The 15,553-nt window shown below is 38.5% G+C and overlaps 1 protein-coding gene and 1 long non-coding RNA gene across 2 annotated transcripts; one reads left to right on the top strand and one right to left on the bottom strand.

The window, feature by feature from the left end:
- Positions 1-4,518: 4,518 nt before the first annotated feature.
- Positions 4,519-11,645, bottom strand: LOC134649723 (palmitoyltransferase ZDHHC6). The gene is made up of 8 exons (XM_063504553.1): positions 11,470-11,645; positions 10,945-11,126; positions 10,243-10,327; positions 9,710-9,837; positions 8,289-8,456; positions 6,730-6,936; positions 5,113-5,300; positions 4,519-4,633 (listed from the first exon to the last, which is right to left on the bottom strand). Exons 1-8 carry the CDS (start codon positions 11,519-11,521, stop codon positions 4,519-4,521), a joined length of 1,125 nt encoding a protein of 374 aa, XP_063360623.1. The 5' UTR covers positions 11,522-11,645.
- Positions 11,646-12,550: 905 nt separating this feature from the next.
- On the top strand, positions 12,551-15,301 carry LOC134649413 (uncharacterized). Its single transcript, XR_010096957.1, has 3 exons — positions 12,551-12,732; positions 13,077-13,110; positions 15,132-15,301. It is a non-coding gene; the product is annotated as an uncharacterized LOC134649413 (long non-coding RNA).
- Positions 15,302-15,553: the final 252 nt, after the last annotated feature.

The raw sequence follows: 15,553 nt of genomic DNA on the forward strand, positions 1-15,553 counted from the left end.
TGGTAATATTGGCTTATTAGCTTTGAAGTTACGAGTTTACATAGCATACGAGTGGCGGCGCGTCAAACAAATCCATAGGCACCCATAGGCAAGCCGGGGCTAATTTGGCTTACATATTTCCTTTACAACTCTACTCAAACGTCCAAAAACAGGCAAGCCGGTGGGAGTCGGCTTTTATGGCCGCGCCGCCACTGATAGGTACTTATTAATTAAATCATAACTCTTTTTTTCGTGGGGGTCCACTGATTACCAGTTCGCCGGACGATATTAGCCTGTTGTTCAGAGCTGTCACCTTCTTCGTTTAACTGACAGGCTGATATCGTCCGGCGAACTAGAGCTCAAAAGCTTGTAACTTGTAATACAAGTGGAAGTCCCTTTCTAACAACAGCTGTCAAAAAGTGACATCCGCTTGTAAAACAAGTTACAACCTTTTGTGAAACGTGCCCCTGGTAATCAGTGGGCCCCTTAAAGTGACACACTTCGAGCAGAGGACAAAACAAAAACAGAAAATAAAAATAACACTCATTCGAATACAGTTTATTTACATAAATAAATGTACAAAACTACGCAGCTGCGCAGTACACACTTAGAGTTCATATATACCACGTAAATATCGCGTCATACAACATTTCATACATTTTTATAAACCAAGTCTAAGGGAAAGATACCTGTATTAAGAGATCTTGTTACATCCATTATAAACATTTATTTGAGTCATAGTGACCCACAGACAAGACATCCTCTAGACTGAGCATAGTAACGCTACCCCCTCTGCCACTTATACGGTAGTTTTACTCCATCTTCGAGTCAATCCCGTGCCGTGATTGGTCCGTGTCTTTGAACGGACCAATCACGGCACGGAATTCGCTCACCTCGTCCCCCCGCACCCCCGTATTTTTGGCAGCATCGGTTTCATGACATAATTGCTCTAAACTCAGTCTAGAGGATTCCTAGTCTATGTAGTGACCTAACTCTATATTAATATATGTACTTAATGTACTTATATACATTCTAGGATACACCTAACCTTTTTAAAATTGAGTGTATATTGTAAATCGTATTACTGAATTAGAAATTCAGTATAAAATTAATGGCATTGCATTAAAAAATAAAATATAAAAAATAGGTAATTGTATTTGCATTGCACCATTAATTAATAACTTCCTGGGTTAATTATAAGTATTAATTTTTGACATGTAAAGTTTGTAATTTTATCAATAAAGGAATATGAATATGAATATGCCGTTGGCGGCAAACTAAACTTAGTATCAATACGACGTTTAATTTTTAATAAGGTTTAAATTAAAAATCGACATTGAAAATGGGTAACTTTTGACTGAAAACGTCATATGAAGTCTAAGCTAAAAAAATTAGTTTGAGCAAGTTTGTAGACCTGTGTTGATTACACAAGTTTGATATCGCACTTTGCTTTTTTAAGATTGACTGATAGTGAGTGTATTGAAATTGGAGTAAATATTAATTTATTTCAGCAGTGATATCATTTGGATTAAATAATCACTCTGTAATCAATTAATGATAATAATTACCACTCTTTTCGGGATTATTCCAAACTATAAACTGAAATATAAATACTGAACAAATACAAAGCACTAATCTATTTATTCTAAGTACTATTACTAACTAGGGTACACCGAGGCAAATCGGATCAAGATGAAAAATACTGCATTTATGTGAGCACACTAAACTGCGCTGTACGTAGCATGAGTATGTACCAGGGATGTTGCGAACATCCGCATCCGCAACCGCGGAACTTCCGCATTATTTTTAACATCCGCATCTGCATCCGCATCCGCATAAAATCGATGCGGAGCTTATGCGGATGCGGATGTCGAACAAGTCGGTACAAGAACGTCTTAGCGGCGGCGTAAGTGCTAGGTAATTTCGTCATTACCTATAACGAAATCGTCTAGATCCAGAAAAGTCGGCCAAGTTACTGTTTATTAAGTATAACGCACCTATATTCTTGCTCAAATACGAAACGTTTCGTTTTTTTTTTAATAAAAAAATACTAAAAATGTAATATTTGACGTTTTCTAAGTACCTAATCTTGACATCCGCATCCGCGGATGTGAGCCTTTAAATATCCGCATCCGCATCCGCGGATGTCAAAAAATCTGCATCCGCAACATCCCTGGTATGTACGTAGCCCGTCAACCTGCGGCGCCAGTCAAAAGAAATATTTAAAATTTGAACGGATCATAAGCCTAAAAAAGTCTGATCGATTCACCCTGTGATCCTAATTTGTCGCGGTCTACTCTATATAACTAGCTGTCGTATGCTCTTGGACGATAGTACTAATTTATATAGACACTTTCTTTGTACAACATAATGTTTATTCTGAGTACAACAACATATAGTCTGTGTGGACAGAGAAGAGTCGTGGAATGTATGGGGCCCGATACATTCACTTATTTAAAACTAAAAATTACTACAGCCTCTAGTAACTTTTAGTTTTAAATAAGTTTTGTGGATTATAAAGAACATACACGCGGTTGCGACCATTTACGTTTACAAAAAAAGTTAACCCTGTCATAGGGAAATATAGTAAGACAAGAGTGCTCACTCCATACATCAGTTCAGACTATTAATTTCAGTGTCTACATCTAGCATCGAGTAGCGTAACTATCAGTACTGCTACTTGACAATAGATGTAGCACCGACCGGAAAGTCTTATGCTGTTGAGATAAGACTTTCCGGTCGGTGCTACATCTATTGTCAAGTAGCAGTACTGATAGTTCCGCTACTCGATGCTAGATGCTAATAGTCTTTTTGGTACTAAAACTGATGTATGGAGTGAGCACTCTATGTATTTTTTTCTCTATGACTCTGTGTATCATTCATTGTAAGAATACTTTCCGTGATGACAGAGCCGGATCGATCAATCGACCAATAGGGTATTTGACTACTAGTCAAATCAGTTTCTTTTTTCGAACTGTCAAAACGATTTTGCTGCTATGAAATGTATATGAAACGCTAGCATGTGACGTCACAATCAAATAACCTTTATAGTTTTATACGGGTTTTAAAATAGGAATTGTGTCTAAAAATAACTGCTGTCTACGTTTCTTTATTAATCTTCTGGTGTTTTATTTCATGCATGGTGTAAAATAATTTATTTTAAATACAGTCAAATACCCTACTACGCAGATGCTTTACCACATCTAGAAAGGGCTTGTGCACAAATCACGCGAGGTTTGTTAGGGGGGGGGGGGAAATCATCACGAAAAAATCACGAATGATCACGTTCCGGGAGGGGGGGTACGTGTAGGTATTTTTCTACAGTGAACGAAACTAAGAAAAAATACCTACCACATCATGATTAGATACTTTTTCTCGGTCTCGTTAAACATAAATCTCACTCCGCACTTCAAAATAGCTCGCTATTATCTTATTTTACGAAATTTTGAAGCGCGTAACTTAAAATTAGGTCGAATGAAAAAAATTTTAAAAAATACACGTGAGGTTATGTGGGGGGGGGGTGTATCAGTAGCCAAAAAGCTCACCAAATATCACCAAGGGTGAGGGGGGGTCAAAAAGTAGCCGAAAACACCTCGTGTGCTTTGTGCACAACCCCAAAGAACAAAACATTCGACGGATAAATTCGGGGAGAGGAGGGCACAGCGGTCTAGATGCGTTAATCCGGGACCGTGTGCCGGCAGTGATGAAAAAAGAGGTAAAAAGACACTTCAAGAGCACAAAATATTGATTGTAGAAGTGTAGTACATTACATACTGAGGTGAATTCGTAAATGCCCCAGATCGCAGGTGTTTGTGGCCCGAACCGAATGTGAGGGCCATAAATATACGATCTGGGGCTTTACGAATTACCGCCCGTGGTTTGACTAAAGTTTTACGTCTTGCCTTGCCAGGAAGTGAGTTTGTATTGGCCCGCTTCGCGAGAAGAAAATCCCACTTACGGCCCTAGGGTGACGTAAATTCACTAAGTTACTAGGTAATGTTACCTCTAGTATATGCTAGGGCGGTGTCCTAGGCCTAGTCACAAAATAGATACAGTACAGAAGTCAATCACATGTATGTACTTCACTTTTCATACCTACGCTCGGCGGTCGCTCTAGGGTTGTCAACTATGATTTATGCACAAAAAACTATCGTGATAGTGGCACTCGTGTGTAGTAGTGGCCGGGGCGGGGTGCATATCTACCTACCTAACTGTTCTGTTTAACGTTAAAACGAACCATCGAAATACAAGCAGATATCTACTTACCTCTCTGAAACCACTGGTAGCTTAAAAAACGACAATTCACCGTTTAATGTTGAATTTAAACAGCCGTCCACTGAGCAGTTATAATAACTTTTTTTTTGTTTCTCCATTATTGCACAAAAAAGTTCACAGACGCGTGCCTCAAGCGGTTGACACTCGCGCTCGCACTGGTCCCAACCGGTCCGAGATATCGTGTCCGTGAGCAGGGTCTATGTGTGCGTTGCTCGAGCGCACTTTGTATGTAGATTGATTTCTGTACTGTATCTATTTTGTGGCCTAGTCATGATGAGGCTTGAGCAGGTCGGTAGGCACGGCTGCGGCGCGCGGGAACCAGCCGCGCGGGCCCCGACCCGCGTCGGTCTCCTCCACGCGCTCGCCGAACAACCAGTGTCTGGAAATGTCACGTCAGAACTTTGTTACAAAGGTTGGGATAATAGATCATTTCAAGAGCGGCTTTTCATCTGACGGAAGTAATTTAAAGACTTCAATAACATTTTCGAAAACCAACAACCTGTTGGACCATGCTCAAATACACTTTATAAATAAATTGCACTTATCTTTTTTAGGGTTCCGTACCCTAAGAGTAGAAACGGGACCCTATTACTAAGACTCCTCTGTCCGTCTGTTTGTCTGTCACCAGGCTGTATCTCATAAACCGTGATAGCTAGACAGTTAAAATTTTCACAGATGATGTATTTCTGTTGCCGCTATAACAACAAATACCTACTAAAAAGTACCTATCTAACGATATCTCTCACCATAGGGTTAGAATGAAAAATAAATTCAATCCTTTAGTTCACAGGGAACATCAAAAAAATAAACATAAAACCGAAATCAGTCTCGCTTCGTCAGTCAGAAAAAAATACTCACTTCCTCTGCCTCGTAGCTCTGATAACGTCACCCGGCTGCAGGGGTAAACGGGGCTCGTCTGTACACGGGGCCGCCAGCGCAGCCCTAGGCCTGCTGAAGAGAGGCACCCAGCGACCGGAGTAGTTGGCCACGGCTGTGTAGAGACGGGAGCGGACGCGCTTGTCCGCTTTCTGGGCTAGCTGTTCAAGCTGAGATAAAAAAGAGATATTATGTTTATAAATTTTATATTAAAGGAAAAAATCCTTTAATATAAAATTTGGAATATCGCTCGCAGACGTAATCTGCATGTTAAAAATTGATTTATGTTTATAAAGTTACATATCGAAGAAAATTGTATATTCACACAGTCAACCGCTTTTCGCTACCAATTAGATTTTTTCCTGAATGGGCTGTATAGTTTCTTATGTTATTTAGGACATGACGATCCTTGTAAAGTCGACGTCAAAGATTTGTTTACACTTTTGCACCTTCCTTTGTAATAAAGCTAAAAATGTAAACATATCTTTGCCGTCGATTGTAACAGTTGTAACAAATCCGATGACGAATCAGATGACGTGTCATATTCGATCCAAATTACATGAGTTAGGTATCCGTTTTTGAATATTGTAATGTTTTCCATAATCGAAATTAAACTTTCGTGAGACATATTTTAAACTGTTTAGACGACAACGGTTTCACTCACTTGAATTTTTAGTCGCTATTGGCGACTTGTTTGCACGTGTTGCAGCCGCCGCGAGCACTCGAGCCTGAGGAAGGACCCCCGAAGGGCCCGAAACATGTCGACAATAGCGACTAAAAATTCAAGTGAGTGAAACCGTTGTCGTCGAAACAATGTTTTTCATAGTTCTCAAAATTGTGTTGTTACATTTCGCTGCTATACTTACTCAACCTCGTATCTGCAACACACATTTGATGATAAAAACACCCGTATTCCGAATGAAAGAAAAGCGACATTTCCATCAAATGATTGTTGCAGATATGAGGTTGAGTAAGTATAGCGACGATTTGCCGGTGCCGTGACCAGGATTCGTCAAAATTCAACGTTTTAATTTAGTGGCTTTGCTGTTTTTTTCTGCAAAATGGCATTTAATGGCTTCTGGCCCTTTCTAGCTTCCATAACTAGTATACAACTTAACAGTCCTTCCATATTTTGCGAAATAAACACCAATACTATGTCGATAAAAGGATTTATTTATTAACCCTTTAACCGCCAGAGTCTGATATATAAGACATTAAATACCCAGCTCATTTCGCTAGTCTGATAAATAAGACAAAGATTTGATTTGGTTTTTACAGCACATTTATAACTCGCGTAACTATGCCAACCTTACTCTGCGTGGTACAATTACTGTCGGTGGTGACACGAGCACGCTCGATCAATAATTGCTGGCGGTTAAAAGGTTAAAACAGAGATTAAACAAATGATCATAAGTCTAAACCTAAATTAGCCTGAGGCATTGTTCCCAGGACACTGGCCGCATTCCCTCTCTGCATAGTGAGCCTCAGATTTAGCGAAAAAATGCGCCAGCTCACACACCCAGACTAGTTTGGTATAAACTTTAACTAGTTTTTTTTTCGATGTTCGATAATATGCTTAAAAAATAAACAAACACTTACTGTAAGATCATACTGCCCGCAACCCTCCTTCACCGGCCAAGTAAGGCCATCATACAGATGCCCCTTGAACACAATATGCCAGTTGTCCGTCCAGCCCCGATCGTAAGGAAACACGAAGTCTGGCAGACCGGCTTCCTGGCGACGGGAGACTGCTTTCTCTAGGATCCAGTCTTCTATTGTGGTGCGGTTTCGGAGGATGCTTCGGATCTGGTTAAACAAACGACAACGGTTGCACTCCGGGAGTGCCGATAGAAGTGAAAACTCACCTCACTATGTTACCGACGCCCGGTAACACGATACATGAGCGTTTTCCAAAAAAGTGTACATTTCATGTGTCCAAAAAATTCCTTTCCAGATCGTCACATTCTTGTATGAAATTATTTTTTATTTGTATGAACGTGACGCACTGGAAAAATTTTTTTCATACAAAATTTTGGGACACATTTTTTCATGTATGAGGCGTGAATGTACAAATGATTCTGAGTAAAATGAGTCCAAGAAGTCAATATTTTGAAGACATGAATGAAATGTACACTTTTTTTGGAAAACGCTCACATATGTTTAGCGGAGGTATTCTATTTATTTATTATATATTATTATCATTCTCAAATAAGATCACACTTTTTCATTGACATGTTTATTTACATACTGCCATGACAACGTAAAATTATTTGAACATAGGTAAAGAGTCTTGAAAAGGAGTCCGCAACATAAATGTCAAATAACATTGAGTTTTTCTTTATTGATTTAAATGCCATTTAAATTATGAGTGGCCACCTTACGGGGCTTACGGTCACGTGATCGCCTTACGCCCCTTACGGTCACGTGATCGCCTTACGCTGTCTCGAGTTTATCATTTTTTCCCCACCTCAAAAAGTGCCCAGCGCCGCTAAAGAAGTTTTTACTTCAAAAATTGAAATGCCAGCTTAAAGTCAACTGTTATCTTAACAGCTTTCTATTTTTAACTATTTTTAGGGTTCCGTACCCAAAGTGTAAAAACGGGACCCTATTACTAAGACTCCGCTGTCCGTCCGTCTGTTTGTCACCAGGCTGTAACTCATGAACCGTGATAGCTAGATAGTTGATATTTTCACAGATGATTTATTTCTGTTGTCGCTATAAAAAAATAATAATAATAATAAAAATCATTTATTTCAGACCTTGAGTCCATACACTTACAACTAACTACAAACTAAATTTAACTATAATAACAACTACTAAAAATAAAATAAAATATTTATGTGGGGCTCCCATAAAACAAACGTGTTTTGTTTTGCCGTTTTTGCGTAATGGTACGGAACCCTTCGTGCGCGAGTCCGACTCGCACTTGGCCGGTTTTTTTTGTGTATCTATGTGATTTTCTTAAATGTCGTTGTGATAATATTTATTTATAAGTTTTGTTTGATAGGGCGAAACATGTATTCAAAGGTAGGTATGTTTTTTTTTTAAATAAAGAATAATGGAAAAATATTACAGTTAAACAAAGTATTTGACCATGATTTACTCCAACTATGTAACTAAAAACTAGTTATGTGTTATGACCCCGAACTTAGTTTAACCTGTAGGAAGAGCAGAGTACCGACAGCAAGCACGACGCCGACACACATGCCGATGGCGAGTAGGGTCAGCAACAGCGTCGGGAGCGTCAGCAGCACGCGAGGAGCGCGTATGCCGCTCTGGACGTACCATGCGCGGTTTAAAGCGTGGTACATGCAGATTGACAACACCTGAGAACAGTACAACAATAAGTAAGTACATAGAGAAAAAATATATAGAGTGCTCACTCCATACATCAGCTTTAGTACCAAAAAGACTATTAGCATCTAGCATCGAGCGGAACTATCAGTACTGCTACATCTATTGTCAAGCAGCAGTACTGATAGTTCCGCTACTCGATGCTAGATGTAGACACTGAAATTAATAGTCTGAACTGGTGTATGGAGTGAGCACTCTTGTCTTACTATATTTCTCTATGGTAAGTATAGCTTCCAGCATAGAGAAATATAGTAAGACAAGAGTGCTCACTCCATACATCAGTTAGACTATTAATTTCAGTGTCTACATCTAGCATCGAGTAGCGGAACTATCAGTACTGCTACTTGACAATAGATGTAGCACCGACCGGAAAGTGTTATCTCAACAGTCAACAGCATAAGACTTTCCGGTCGGTGCCACATCTATTGTCAAGTAGCAGTACTGATAGTTCCGCTACTCGATGCTAGATGCTAATAGTCTTATTGGTACTAAAACTGATGTATGGAGTGAGCAATCTATGTATTTTTTTCTCTATGCTTCCAGACAATCTTAAGCCGAAGCACGTCTACACTGGCCGTTTTGTGCGCGAGGAAATTGCCTCGCGCCTATCCTCGCTCTGTGTGGACCCGACTAGTAATAATAAGTCTTTTTTTTATCTTTATTATATTTTTAAAGGGGTTTTGTCACACAGTGACTATGTCGCCCCTGTACTGAGATCAAGTAATAATGTAGTAGTGTAGCATTACTTACACCACTACATTATTTTTAAGTATAGGTTGCACATCATTACTGGCCTCGTCTGATAGAGGCGATGCCAGGACGACGTTACAACTACCTAAGTTGGTAGTTTTGATAAGTCTTTACATAGAATGTATAAAACATTAATCGTGTGATTAGCAGCAAGAGTAATAATTAGTATAAAATATCGTAAATCGCACGCAAAAATACACAAGAAAGTATAATGGGTTAGCACTTATAGTCGGTGCGGAAAGAAAAGAGTCGTAGAATGCATTGGTTCCCTTACATCCCATGACTCCTCTTTCCGCACAGACTCTAGCATTGATTGACCAGGGGCCCGTTTCTCAAAAGCTTGTAACTTGTAATACGAGTGGAAGTCCCTTTCTAACAAAAGCTGTCAAAACGTGACAGTATTATTATTTCGTGTATATTAGCAAAGCAATATTTCCGCAAAGCAACGCCTGATTCTAAGTGTAAGTAAACTTACAATGGCGGCCTGGAGACAGCCTAGCACTGCGAACGCCAGGAAGTGCGTGAAGTATGCGTGGTTGGCGTGACCCACGCAACAGTTGATCCACGGACAGTGGTGGTCCATTTTTAATATACATCGCCCACCTGTAAGATAATAGTACATTACTATACAAGTGCGAAAAGTAGGACATGCGCAATGTGTGGCATATATTGGCAGTATATTGAAACAAGACCGAAGACCGAGGGGGGGGATTATTCGGCACGAGTTTCAATTCAAATTAGTACAAAGTTTTACAGTACATAATAGACCTTTAAATTTTCGACATAGCTATGTAATGTGCTATTAGATCGCACTAGTGCTGATTGATTGATTAAATTAGATGGCATTGTGAATGAATCTTTTGGTTTGGCTGAAGGTTTTAAAATGATAAATGAGTATGTTTAGAGCAAAGAAAATGAGAATAATTTATATAAAATAGGTGTCAGTTTATGTATTATTTATAGTTTATATATTTAAAAAAAAGTTTATGCATTGTGGAGCATACTTACATTTACTACAATGGTGTGACCGCGGAGCTTTGTATCCGTTGCAGATTGTGCAGACCTGCAGCTTGTCTGTGTCCTTTTCATTTGCCTGAAAAAACAAATTATGCAAAAACTAGACAACACTCCAGCTTTTTTAATTTTTAACAAGCAGAAACGTCTGCAAACGATGCTATTAAGCTGAAAATAAATTTATAAGTGGAAAAATTACTGTCTTAGGTGAGACTTGAACTCACTGCCTCTGGATGGATACTCCAGCGTTCTGCCATCTGAGCCACCAAGCCCTCATCCATAGCCAGCAAATGCATTGCAGCTTTTACTGTCATGTTTTAATTATAATGAAAGGAAATGAGGCTTAAACATTGTAATCCATAGAAATACAGTTCTATAGAAAATTTCGACATCAACATTGTGGTATCTGTCAGCAGTGAAGTGGATTTATGATCGAATGTCAAATATTTCAACTTTCAACTCAGTCAATACAGTCAGCAGCAGAAGTTGCTAAGCTTGAGGTTTTCAAAATTACCTTGACACACTCTTATTCTCTTAACAGCAAAGTCGCTTCAAGATCATTTTGAAGACCTCGGCTGCTTAGCAACTTCTGCTGCTGACTGTACCAAAGTTCAGTAATCTTGATCATAATCAACACAACTAAGAAAAATAAACTTTTCTCTAAAAATGTAGTATACTAAACTAAAATTAACTTACTGGTCTCCACCCCAAAGGCACATATCCCGGACCCTCGAGCAAAGACTGCAGGAAGTAGTACAAAGTGCCTCCGGACAGGAACAGGAACAAGCAAGCATGGATGGCGCCACCGAGGGAACCCTGCGGCGGCCACCACATGCCGATCAGGTGCACCATGGACCATGTCACCAGCTTTATTATACCTGGGAATAAGTAATTCTAGTTACAATGATAATATTTAATGAACACATCAAGAAATTTGAAGAATAGGGACTGTTTATTCAAATTTCTGTATGAAAACTTGAAAAACAAATGCATAGGGCAGTAGATAGATTTCTCAGATTCTACATAATTCACATCAAGTAAAAAAGAACCTGCCAGGAACGGTTCTTTACCATAAAGCTCTTAAGTCTCATTAGCAATTTAGTAGATAGTCAAATACTTAAAAAGCATTTTACTATACAAATTCATACTTAGTTATACAGCTCTATAGTTTAGATAACATCTATAACGATTCAGGAAAGGATCTTATAATCAAATACATACCCAAAACACAAATGGGACCCCAATGCAGAATTCTTCGTAAGGAACCAAACATTTTAGGTTATCTAAGCTATTAATTAATGGCTGAAATTATTTCAGAAGCATTTCTCCTCATGCGTTCTCTTCTCTTCACACAGTGTGTGTACGTAAATAATGGTCCAAAAATGTAAAAAACAACACTCAACACTCAACGCAGCGACCGACCGGACCGACTGACATCTGTCATCGACGACAGCTACAGAATGTTACCTGATACACTTTCCTAATTACCCTAGTCCTAAAAGATTTAACGTCAGGGAAAACTTGTATTATTTTTTCGTGATGGACTTGATTTTTTCACGACAATCCATGTTAAAATATTCATGGGCCAAATAAGAACAAACAAAATCCTTATGATTCTGGGAAAATTTGTAAGCTGGCAACTGCACTCCATAGACAACGTGAAGTCAAAGAATAATCGTCTCGAAGGGGTTAGTCACTTAATTTATGTTATTTCCTTCATCTTTCGACAATCTATTGATATTTAAGAGTGTACTTTATTTTAGTCGCTTCATGTTTTGTTTTATCATCGTTATAAAGCCCTTACTACACGGTCGCCGACAAGCCTACTAACCGTCTGACCTTGGTCTGACCTTGGTCAGTTTTGAGCCCTTGCTACACGGTCGCCGACAAGCCCCTCAGACCGCGTGGCCTTGGTCTGGACGGACCGTGTAGACAGTTGTTTCCAACAAAATTTGACCAAAACTGACCAAGGACAGACCAAGGTCAGACGGTTAGAAGGCTTGTCGGCGACCGTGTAGCGAGGGCTTTGGTCAAATTTTGTTAGAAACAACTGTCTACACGGTCCGGGACGGACCAAGGCCACGCGGTCTGGGCGCTTGTCGGCGACCGTGTAGCAAGAGCTTTAGAAAACAGAAATATAGCTGGTCAACCAAATCTTGTCAGTAAAAAAAGGGGCGAAATTAAAATTTTCTATGGGACGACATCCCTTCGCGCCTACATTTTTAAAATTTGCCGCCTTTTTCTACTGTCAAGATCTGGTTGACCAAGTATAAATTTGTACAGTGCACACCGGCAAAGTTTTGAAATAGTGTAACCCCAATTTTGCCAGTTGACAGATATGACAACACCGGTTACCACGTCACGCAGTTGTCTTGTCTGTCACATCGCGATATTTTTGTGGCTCTTTTACGTTTAGGGTGTGTGCATTCTTTATGTGTTGTGCTACTTATGTGGAAAATTAGGTGATATTCTTCCTTTTCCCGGGTAAGTACACTATTTTCACAGTTCGATATCCATGTAAAGTGCTTGTTCGCGGTTCCATTAAGTTACCCTAGATTCTAGTTGAAGTTTTTCTGTGCACATTACACGACCGCCGGCGACTATAATTTTATTGTCATCGCATCAATACGAGTAGATTCTGAGAAAATGCATAGAATAGATCATGTTGCAGCGTGTAACATGCACTGCGCGCGCTCGTAGGCGCTAAGTTATTCACAATTTAGCGAGTGTATGTCACGCGGTGAGGTACATGTCGCCTGCTTAGTTTGCACTATTTGTAGTGGGATGTAGACGGTTTAGTTTCTCTAACGTGTGCTGTGTTGTTGCAGATAGTGATCCTAAACCGCCAAGATGCCGAAATCGGTGAGTTTCGCTTGTTTTTCATGTTATTTCGAGTAGGATAGGCTACGAGTGCCGTAGTGGCGAAGAGTGAGCGCGGGCTGCATGTAATCGTGATTTCACCATCGCTATGTGATCGAGCGACAGTACAACTACTAACACACATAAATTCCTAATGTAAACAACTGATACAGGTGCATTTGCGACCATAACATAGTTTTTTAAAACTTTTAACACTTATCATTCTTATAGGTGTGTTAAAAGTTAAAAGTAAAAGTGTGGCTAATGGATGATAACAAATGTTGTAACTAGGTTCTGGGTTATCTGTTTGAAGAAAGATAAGATCAAGATAATTCTATTATGATATGCCAAACATTTCACTTAAGATGGAAATATACCTAGTTGGAAATTTTAATAAAATTAAATGCTCTGGTTGGCATCAACAATTCTTATCATTTTAATGCAGACTTTTTTATCAGTGCATCCTGTATGGCAATAGCATTGATGCTTACTCATACTTGATTCATAAAATTAGTGTAGTTATTTCGAGTAATTGATGACCAAACAGTACCTGTGACTGTTTTCTTGTTATTTTCCAGTGATTTATTATGAATATGTTGCGAACGAGTTTGTAACAATTGATAGTTAAACATAATATGACATCACTTAGTGCCAACAACTTTATTTATGAGTCATCAAATAAAATTGTGAAACTATATCAAATTGAAATGTGCTTAATGTACCATTTTAATTTATGAAGTAAGCAGTTAATAATTTGTTGAGTTACATAAATTAATGTTTATTAATTTGTTATCATTCATAAGCATACCATATTCTTCAATACCTAACTTGCATGTGAATATGGCTGTCAAATTTACTTTTTAATGACTTGGAATTTTTATTTATTAATTGTAGAAGAACATATTAATTGTGTAACAAATACATGAACCAAATTAAACTCCCTATTCAAACAAGAATAGCATCATAGCACATTAAACAGGTATTTCAACATTATAATTCACATTTACATTGAAATAATATTTAATTTTTGTTATCATTTGTCATTTTTAGGGTTCCGTAGCCAAATGGCAAAAAACGGAACCCTTATAGATTCGTCATGTCTGTCTGTCTGTCCGTCTGTCCGTCTGTCCGTCTGTCTGTCCGTCCGTATGTCACAGCCACTTTTCTCCGAAACTATAAGAACTATACTGTTGAAACTTGGTAAGTAGATGTATTCTGTGAACCGCATTAAGATTATCACACAAAAATAGAAAAAAAACAATAAATTTTTGGGGTTCCCCATACTTCGAACTGAAACTCAAAAATTTTTTTTTCATCAAACCCATACGTGTGGGGTATCTATGGATAGGTCTTCAAAAATGATATTGAGGTTTCTAATATCATTTTTTTCTAAACTGAATAGTTTGCGCGAGAGACACTTCCAAAGTGGTAAAATGTGTGTCCCCCCCCCTGTAACTTCTAAAATAAGAGAATGATAAAACTAAAAAAAATATATGATGTACATTACCATGTAAACTTCCACCGAAAATTGGTTTGAACGAGATCTAGTAAGTAGTTTTTTTTATACGTCATTAATCGCCTAAATACGGAACCCTTCATGGGCGAGTCCGACTCGCACTTGGCCGCTTTTTTTATATTGTATACAAATTCTGCCAAAACCAGCAGAGTACAGTACAGGCATGTACAGTTGCCATTAAATATATCAAAGCGACCATTGTGCTCAAAAATATCTGAACATAGACTTTAGTGCCTTGACAATAGAGGCTACGTTCAGAACTAGTGTAAATTTCATTCAATAGTGACGATTTACGCTATATCTATTTTTGTATGGGATTTTGAACAGCGCGCGTACGTCACGTCACACTACAGAATGAAATTTACACTCGGGGTACAGATATTTGTGGACACTTTGGCCGCTACGATATATTTGAAGCCTACTATACATTTCAGTCATCATGTTATTCAATATTACATGTCAGCTTTTTCACACAAAGCTGTATTCACACTAGCCTTATGTTTTGCAGATCCTTGGTTATTTAAGCAACGCGCTTGACATAGGCGGCAGTGACAATGTCTTGGTTAGTCACGGTTTTAAACATGTAGTGTTCGGTTTTATTTTTAATTTGCTAGATGAATAGCATGCTAGTTTGAGTTGTGAGATTTGTAGTTTATTTTTTGATTTGGAGTTGTTTTTTTGTATATCTCCTGTTACATTGCATTGTATTGGTATACTAGTGGTATCTTAATTTTTTTTATCAAGTAATTTGCTCTTGCAATTTAGACGAAATTTTAGTTTGTTACATTTTGTAGACAATGTAGACAATAGTTTGTAATAGGGATGTTGTGCAAAAGTAACAAAGTTACATTATTCAAATGGGTTTGATAATAGGAAGTGCTCAATTACTATTTTTATTTTAGAATTGGCCACTGGTTATATCCATACAAT

Source organism: Cydia amplana, chromosome 7, assembly GCF_948474715.1.
Source record: "Cydia amplana chromosome 7, ilCydAmpl1.1, whole genome shotgun sequence".
Taxonomy (NCBI): domain Eukaryota; kingdom Metazoa; phylum Arthropoda; class Insecta; order Lepidoptera; family Tortricidae; genus Cydia; species Cydia amplana.

Excerpts from the sequence above, each read along its gene's own strand:
- LOC134649723 (XM_063504553.1), bottom strand. The coding sequence starts at position 11,521 with ATGTTTGGTTCCTTACGAAGAATTCTGCATTGGGGTCCCATTTGTGTT. Across the intron at positions 9,838-10,242 it reads GTCACACCATTGTAGTAAAT|GTGGGCGATGTATATTAAAA; the intron begins GTAAGTATGCTC and ends ATTATCTTACAG. Across the intron at positions 8,457-9,709 it reads GCTGTCTCCAGGCCGCCATT|GTGTTGTCAATCTGCATGTA; the intron begins GTAAGTTTACTT and ends TACTGTTCTCAG.